We start from the raw sequence: 9,011 nt of genomic DNA on the forward strand, positions 1-9,011 counted from the left end.
CGAATGGTCACGAATTGTGAGGACGGTGCACTCGGAACAGGACAGTCCAATCCATCAGTAGTAGTGAAGGTGGTGGTGGTGGTGGTGGTGGGGACAATGAGTGCGGAACGCGGAAAATGGTTGTTGAGATTGAAGGGATTATCCAAAGGTAATGCATTGTTAACGTCATAGCAAGGGTTCGGAATTATCGTTGGATTGTCGTTCGGAGTGACGTTGGATTGAGGTATGGATGCGCGGAAGGGGCAGGGCTAATGCAAAAGAGGATGACGCATCTGCTGGGTTGTTAGATAACGATCTTGTACGCTTGGTACCGGAAGGGAATGCTCGATACTTTCACGCCGAGCAACTAATTCCATCAACTCATCTCTTCTCTGCTTGAAACCCTTCAATGGAAGCATTTTGCTCCAGCACCAGGATCGCATTCACACACCAGACCCACCTGGGATCCTCTTCTTCTGGATTGGGCCTGAACTAGGACTGTCTGGCGCCGTCCCAGACACGCCAGCGAGCGAGCAAGCGAGCGAGCGAAAGTTTCATTAAAAGCCGTTTCGCCTTTGACCAAACAGAGCCACGGAGCGGTTGCGGATCATTTCACGCTGATTCGTGACCGGATCCGGAGCGCTTTTCGTCTGCATCTTCTGCTTCTTCTTCCTCTTCTGCCTTTCTTCTCAGATGGCGCTTCTCGCTCTCGACCGCCGCAACCGTCGTCGTGTGGGTCGATAACGACCCATTTCCTTCATCCTTCCGCCGTTCCGTTTCGCTTCTTTTCCGCAATGGCCGGTCCGATCGATTTACTTATTTATTTAGACCACTTTGCGGGGCGGCAGAGCGTGTTATGCAACTAGCCACCATCGCCGCCGCCGTGACAGTGACGTGACGCTGCGCGGGATGGATGGTCCCGGGACCGGATGGTGGCGCCAGGTTCCGGGTACCGTTCGCTAATTTGCCTTCCAGCCACCCAGCCAGCCAGCCAGCCCCGGCGGAACGTATGGTCTAGGGTGGCCTCCAATGGTTTGTAACTCCCTGCGACCGAAGCTTAGCCCCCAGCGGGATTTTTTCTTTCTTTCTTTCTCTCTCTATCTGTCTCTCTCTCTCGGACGCTTCGTTTTTGGGGGAGAAAATTTGCCTTTTCGTCCACTTCGGTCGTGCCACCCCGCACTCCCCTCACTCAACCCCCCGCTAGATTCGATCCGTAAACCAAACACCGAACACACGCCGCTCAAAATGCCAGTTCCGGTGAAGGTGGATGATGTTTTGGGGGCCCGAGCGCCAGCGCGAAACAGTTTTCTCTTTGCGTAAACACACCACTTTGGCTGCCTGTCTGCCCTTTCCTTTCATTCGTTTTGGGTTCGGTTTTTGGGAGGGAAACCAAGCTTTTCAAAAGGATTTTCTTGTTTGAAGTCTCTCCCCCCGAACTCCCGGTGGATGTTTGGTGGAGAGTAGTGCGGATTTGTAACGCGGTGTTGCGCTGTTGTTAGCTCACGCCCTGTTGTCCCGGGGCTGAGGGAGGGGACACACAGGAAGCTGGCTCTATAGCTGGCGGAGCGGCTTTTGAATCTGATGCTATGCTGTTTCTGTTTTTGGAGCGAAAGGAGCGCAAATGTGCAAACGGCGTTACGTCGTACCGGCAACCAACGAGTGTGTGTGTGTGTGTATGTGCCGCATCAACGGCAACGGTTTACCGAGTGTCCCAATTTCGCGGTAAGAAATTGCCCAAACAGATCAGACAAAACAGTGGAAGCTGCTGCTGCCAGAGACAGCCAGAGTAACAGTGTTCTAGGCAGTTACATGAACAACAGCACGTTTGTTTTCATTGTAAAGAATACGCCAAGGATGTCCTGGCGTTGAAGTAGTCATAGTACAAAGAAAGATTTTTTAAAGCCGAAAATATGACATTGCTCACCACAAAAGATGCTTACAATCTTTGCAATCCTTTTGTTCAACCTAGAGGAATAAATGCTTCTTCAGGATGGCATTCAATAAAACCAGACTTGTTGAACAATATTAATGTAACTTAATCACATAATAGATTCGATGTAGAATGAGCAGTACATGTTATTTAGAAGACAAATACTAACAAACAAAATCAAAGAGACTTGCCTAAGGATCAGTTTTGAAATTTAAACTGAAGTTTAAATTGAAGGAATTTGAGGTTATGGCCTCACGCTTCCCAAACATTTCTTTTAGGCATATTTTTTCCATGGATTGCTTTAATCAGCAAACGAGTTCACTACTCGGATGCATTGTTGCTTATTTGGCTCATTTTCGTTCTAATGCAATCAACATGCAATTACGTGTCGATTATGGCCCATTAAATAATCCATTGGACTGACTTTTCCATCAAAAAATGGCTACTTTTTCCTTGTGGTACGTGAATTAGAATGCTGCCGTTTTGCTATCCGCATTGCAATGCTTGGCTCGCACCTCGCAAGGGCTTTGCAACGTCAGCTCGCACACTGGATACCCCATTCATCGAGCTCCACGAGCTCCACGAGCCTTCCCGAGCAATTTATGATTTTCATAACCTCTTGCCCCGCGAGTAAAAACTCAGAAAAACGAAAACCACGAGCGCACGATGCGAGTTCTGCAGCAATCACGAGACGTAACTTGTGCGTCTACCTTGCGCCACCTTTGGCCCCGTCACACCGCCATTTCGAATCGATCCGTACCATAAACCGATGCTCGCTGGCACGAAGCAATGCTGGCGTGGAATGATTGAATTTTCTCTGACTTTCCCGGCGGCTTTCGGGGGTTTCCATTTCCATCAAACCGTCCACCGGGCCCGGTAACCGGTAAACTGAATCAAAACGCTCCTCACACACACACACACACACACACACACACACACGGCACACACACGGCACACACTCAAATGCAGACACACATACAGACCGAGGCAGAGGGCAAAGCGTCGTAATTACGTTAGCACATTTTCCGCGCCTCGAATGAAAAAAAAAAGCTGGGCGAGCTTTTCGGTGCTGGCCGTGGACACGCCGAGCACATTAGGGCACGCGCGCTCTCTCTCTCTTTCTCTCTCTGTCTGGCCAGCTGGCAGTGCAGCGACGAAAAAAGTTTATGCTTCTTAGAATTCACTCAGAACACCCATCCTGACCCACGGCAGGACCTTTCCGGAGACGTCAGCCAACAAAAAAAAAAAAAAAAGAAATGGCCAGCCAAAGTTCGCTTCAAAAAACGAGGCGAAAAAGAAGAAGAAACAGCGACGCGAAAACCATAGCGCGCGTTACGCAACGTGCGGCCCGATAAAAGCTGTACGATTTATTGTTGCACGCGGCATTCATTATGTTTTTATGTAGCACTTTGTTCCAGTTAGCCATCGCCTGCAGGGCTCCCCTGCTGGTGAGAGGGAGCAGAGGAGGTCAGTCGCAATCCGTGGTGATAGGTTGCCGCGGCCGCCGCCGCCGCCTCATCCTGACAGCCGACGAGCACCATTTTTTGGTAATTTAATAAGCGCGAACGCCCCGGCCTGGCGGTACGTTTCATTATGAAGGCGAAGACGAAGGCGAAAACGGAAGCTGCGGCACCAGCGACCAGGTCGACTATTATAGGCACGCGCCACAGCAGGCCACGCCAAGGCGGTTGCTTATCTCCGCACCGCATCCCATCCGTTGTACGCGAGGAGAGAAAATTTCTCCGGAAAAATCAATAAGCGAATCGCCGTCCGCTGACTGGACGCCGAGAGATGGAAACCGGAGCGCAACAACCCATCGGAAGCAGCCAATTGACGACGAACGAATCGGGGGGGGGGGGAATGAATAAGCGAATCGAACCCGATATATCGGGCGCTGCGCTGATGATGGTGGGCAACGGGCAGCGGGATGCGATAATAGGTTCGCATCCGGAGCCGGCTTCGAAAACCCGTTCGCTGATAACACGATCGCGAGATGACATAATCAGACACTCACTGCGGCTCCGCTGGACCTCGCTCGCACACACACACACACAGCACACACACACGACTCACGAACCTGTTTCCGGAGCAACTGGTGATGGTGGTGGTTGGCAACTTTCACTCCATATTTTATCCGCTCGGAAACTCTCGGAGCACGGAATTGTGTTGAACGTCATCGAGTGTGTGTGTGTGCATCACGGCGATCGATGACGATGGCCGGACCGGGACCGAGGATCGAGCCGTGCCGTGCCGTGGCTTTGGTTTGGCGCTGGCGTTTTTGTCGCGCTATTTGCACGACCCAAGCTCTGGCAAATGCTGTGCGCTGCGAGTATCGTGACATGATTTACGGGTAAAGCTATCCTACCGGACCGGCCAGAGGCTGACTGGCCGGTGTGTTTGGTTTTACTGTTGCCGCGATGCTGCTCGGGGTGCAAAAAAAAAAAAATAAAAAACCAAACATTACGCGTACTCCTGGCGTACAACATTCACCTCAGCGCGTTCGCTCGCGTAAGGCAATCCGTGCAATGCGGAAGCCAAATGTTTGTTTGGCCAAAGATGCTTTCTCAGTTTTCCCCTCCATACTACGCTGTGGAGTGTGGTCTCGATTGGCTCACTAATTATTGATGGTCGCTTGAGTTGGCTTTGGAAGGAAAAACGAATAACTTGAACGGAACGAGGTGGTTACGCGATGGTTTAAAACGAGCGATGGATTGAATGTTTTCGCTTGTCCAACATAGGATTGCATCCCTGTCTAAGCTCGAATTCGAACTGCTATCGCTATGATAAATTTAGCAGCTTCATCGGTGGTCTCTTCCTCACGACCTTACCTTTGGGGTTTTGCTAACGGCAGAAAACGCGATTCTTAAAGAATCTACTATTTATAATATTTTACACATACCTCTCAGGCATTTAAGTCCCTATATTTGCGCTTCTTTCGAGTCAATTACTCGAGAAATTCTCTGTTTGTTGCTAGAATTTAAGGCGTACTTTCCGTCTACTTTTAGCATACCTTTGAACATCGATTTTGATGTTGCTACTTCTTAGCAAACTTTCTGCTAGAATTCATGTAAATGATAGACAGTTTAGTTTTTAAGAAACACTTCAAAAAACTGCACAACACAACTTGCTGCAACTAAAACAGACAATCTCCTTTTGAGAGTCCTACTACTCGATAAGAAAAAAAGACTAGAGCTGCTTGGTCCGTTAACTCCAAAACCTTCGATCGTTTTGTGGCTCCAAACATGCCAGCATTACGTCATGTATTTGCATATTTTCCCGTAATCATCCCTTAATCATCCCTCAAACATCCCCTTGCAAACAACTACCCCTTGCGACTTGACAACGACGACGAGACAATCCACAATGACAACCCCCTAGTATAAACATCCTTCTCGAATCGGAGGACAAACCAAACTCACAGATCACAAACCTTTCTTTGTTGCTTCATCTCTCCCCATGAATCCCATCTCCTCATCTCTCTCCCCTTCTCAGCAACAGCAGCAGCAACAACGAGAAAAACAACAAAATCCATCTCCAAACAATTTACCCCAAAACAAAATTAACGCAACTCGCAGCAAAACGCGCGCTCCGCAACTCAATCGAAATGGGGCGGTGGTGGTGGTGGTGGGGCATCCGGGACTGGGCGGAGGCGGAAGGGGGCGGTAACAACACACAAGTTGCAGGTTGCAGGTTGCTAGTCCCCAACCTCCCCCTCCCGTTCCGAGTCGAACCCAACCGGAGAAAGTAAGTTTTCGTTAAGTGTAGCAATATAACGCCTTTCGCGCCGAACGCGAACACTAAAGTCAATCTATTTCCACCATCATCTCTTGCACCAGCAACAGCAGCGCATGTAGTGCAGCAATATGCTCTTGGTTGGATTGGCGAAGAAGCGAGAAGGAGACGCACTGAAGGAGACGTTGTGTAAGTCCTCCTTGTACCTTGTCTCTCTCTGTTTCTCTTTCTCTCTCTGCAGCTAGATGATCATCACGGGGTAGTTGCTTCGATCGTACACAAAGTTCACAACCCCGAAAGCAGCCGGCTTGCAGCTGCTGTAACGGTAGCACCATTTTGACGAGGTGGAAAGATTAGGCCACATAGATTAGGGCCCTCGATCCCGGGTGATTGCGTTCCCCGAAACGGGGCCCCGGGTTACGTTGGCTTCTGACGATTGCATCGACCACTACAGTAGATCACTGAGCAGGATCCGGAGCGTGCCTCGTTTCGCTCTGGTTCAGCAGCAGCAGCCAGAGCAGTACAGAGGTTTCGTGATTGCGACGGAGGAACGGACCCCAACGATCGACTTTCGACATCGCTTAAGGGCACGATCAAGTGCGATCAAGAGCATAACAGTGGTTGGCTAGTAAAAAGGTGAATGGCAGGTTAGGGGGTCCACTATCAGTAGCCAATATGGATCATCGGTAACTAACAGATTCTTGAGTTGATAAGGCAGTTGGATGGGAAGGATGGAAAAAAGCGCCTGCGTGGGTTAGCAACAACGATCTTCGGATGATATTTACAAGAGGCATGTAGTGATGAGTGAGTGAGCGCGATCGCGGAGAGGTAGAGTGCACCGGATCCACGAGCCACTATAAGGCACGTTAGTAGTGGAGTCCTTTAGTCCTCAACACCCTGGCACTGACACCCTCTCACCGCGAAACACACACACACACACACAGTAACAGAGATGATCGCCGCGATCGAATGGAAAAGAGAGCACACGCAAAATGAAAGTGTAGACAGAGAGAGGCAGAGAGAGACAGGCAGAGAGTGATAGAAGAGGAGATAGATGAGATGAAGGACAAAAAAAAGAAGGATGGAAAGAGCGAGGAGCGAGGCGCCCTGATCGAGCCAACAAATCGATCAATCGATCGCGTTCACTTACCACGGTCTTTGCTGGTTGTCGTCGTGGTCGTTGTCGCCGGCTCATCGTTGATGTCGTCCTGGTTGAACTCGTTCCGAACGTCCTGAATGGCGGCCAGCTCGTTGAGGCCAAAGTTCTGATCCCTGTATGTGTGTGTGTGTGTGTCGGTGATCGAGAGAAGCACTTAACATCGGTTTCAATCCGCCTCCAAATTCCGATCTCCTCTTACCTGAACACAACATTGTCCACCCCGAACCCGGACGGTCCGGAGAGATCGCCCTGGGGAAAGACGACGCGCGGCGATCGCGTCTTCCACAGTGGCTGATAGATCTTCTGGTTCGGTTCCGTGTACAGCTTGGCCGGGAAGTACGGTACCGGCCGGCCATTAATCGACTGGTACGGGCTGTCGGTGTAGTACCCGTTCGGATCGAACGTCCGGAAGCTCTTGGGCCCCCCATCGACGGCACCGAACTCGGCCAAGCCCACCCCGGGGAATCCCCCGGGCCGCTGTATGGCCGTCACCGGACCCGAAACGTCCCCGAACTTGGTCACCTGCTGCTCCTGGTGGTCCCTGGTGTTGGTGGTGGTGGTGGTCGGGAATCCCGGTTGCTTCACGTTCACCGCACCCGGGAACTCGATCAGCCGGCTTGGCCGCGCTAGCGACTCGGCCGGACGCAGATCCAACAATGGCGGCGGTCCCGGTCCCGGACGGCCCGGAAAATCACGGAAGTACCGATTGGCGTACAGGTTGCGCGTAAAGTCATCCTCGCTGGCCCGGGTCTGCCGTGCATCGAACCCACCACCACCGACGGTGACGATGGCCGGATCCGCTTCCAGGGGACCGCCGTACTCATCGGCCGTACTGACCGGTTGCTGGAAGATACCGAGATTATCTCCGAGCGTAAGGCTCTCCTCGCTATAGCCCTGCGGGGTGAAGGTGTTTGCGGCTTTAAGGACAGGGCCCGGGAACTGAAAACCCGATCGCCGTGCACCGATCATCGGTGTGTCCGCACGGGAGTAGCCACCGCTGCTACCGTTGGCCACTTCTTCGCTCTGTTCCGCCGTCGCCGCCGGTTGTTCATCCTCCGCCGGAAGCTTCGAACCGTGCGGTGGTTCATCGTTCTCGGTATCCTTCGGTGGATGGTTCGGTTGCGCCGGTTTCAGATCCGCTGGCGATGGTTGACCATCTTCCTGGTAGAAGTAACTGATCGGAATGATCTTGTAGCGATGCTGCTGCTGCTGCTGCTGCTGACGTTGCTGACGAAGGCTCACGTTCTGGTAGTAGTTGATGGTAGTCTGCTCGTACCCTTGTGGCTGTTGCTGGAGCTGTTCGGGCGACGGTAACACCGAAATGGCCGCCGATTGCTCCCCGGCACCGCCAGCTCCTAGAGGACCTTCCACCGTCTCATCGGAGCGTCGCATCTGGAAGGCTTTCGATTGACGGCGTTGCACCGTCTCTGCACCGTCGGTCTCATGATGCTGCTGCTGCTGTTGTTGTGGTAGTACTGTCTGCTCGTAACGGAACGCACCGAACGTGGAATGCAGATGGCGGCTGTTCGGTGTCCGGCTATCGATGTACCGGATGTTGTCGACGCGCGAGAACAGCTGATGCGGTACGAGCAGATTGCGGGCCGGTCGGCTCTGGCCGTCCGTACTCCACGGGTTAAGCTGCTCAACGCGCAACCCCAGCCCCGGATTGCTGAACGTCCGGACCTGGGCATTGAGCTTGTTGTTGCTGTTCTTCGCGTTCGGTGACTCGATCGCATGGGCAAGCAGTATACCGGCAACAATCGTTAGCAGTCTCCATTTGGTGGGACCTAACATTTTACCTCATCTACCGGGAAAACCACACCCGCGGTCCACCTTGCCCTGCCCAGCCCTGCCTGCCCTGTCCTGCCTTTCTGTCTGCGTTGTCCGTGGTGATGCTGATCAGCGGCAGATCTTCGAGTCAAGCAGAAGGGACGCCAGGCGGGAATTCGGGCTCAAGGACGTTCCAACACGTTCGCGCCCGCTAGTTAGCAATCACCAAACAATTTGCACTCGATAGCAGATGGAGAACCTTTATGGACCTGTTTAATGTTGAGGCTAGAGGTATGGGAATTTCGAGAAAAAAAGGTTAAATCCAAAGATCACGCTGGAACACTTAGAAGGGGAAAATGCGAGCACTCCAGCGCACTACCAGCAGTCTCTGTGTTGTTCCTCGAATTTTCACTTTCATTTCGGGCCATTCCGGACCACCAC

At 52.0% G+C, this 9,011-nt stretch overlaps 1 protein-coding gene across 1 annotated transcript in view; it reads right to left on the reverse strand.

Moving 5' to 3' along the window:
• The window catches only part of LOC125959555 (uncharacterized), a 15,973-nt gene extending 7,379 nt beyond the window's left edge, over positions 1-8,594 (reverse strand). The window contains exons 1-2 of the mRNA XM_049692380.1: positions 7,000-8,594; positions 6,792-6,913 (exon numbers count right to left, since the gene is read on the reverse strand). Of these exons, the coding sequence (XP_049548337.1) occupies positions 6,792-6,913; positions 7,000-8,594 (1,717 nt within the window). The remainder of the gene's footprint in view (positions 1-6,791; positions 6,914-6,999) is intronic.
• Between the last annotated feature and the right edge of the window lie 417 nt (positions 8,595-9,011).

Source organism: Anopheles darlingi, chromosome 2 (genome assembly GCF_943734745.1).
Source record: "Anopheles darlingi chromosome 2, idAnoDarlMG_H_01, whole genome shotgun sequence".
Classification (NCBI taxonomy): domain Eukaryota; kingdom Metazoa; phylum Arthropoda; class Insecta; order Diptera; family Culicidae; genus Anopheles; species Anopheles darlingi.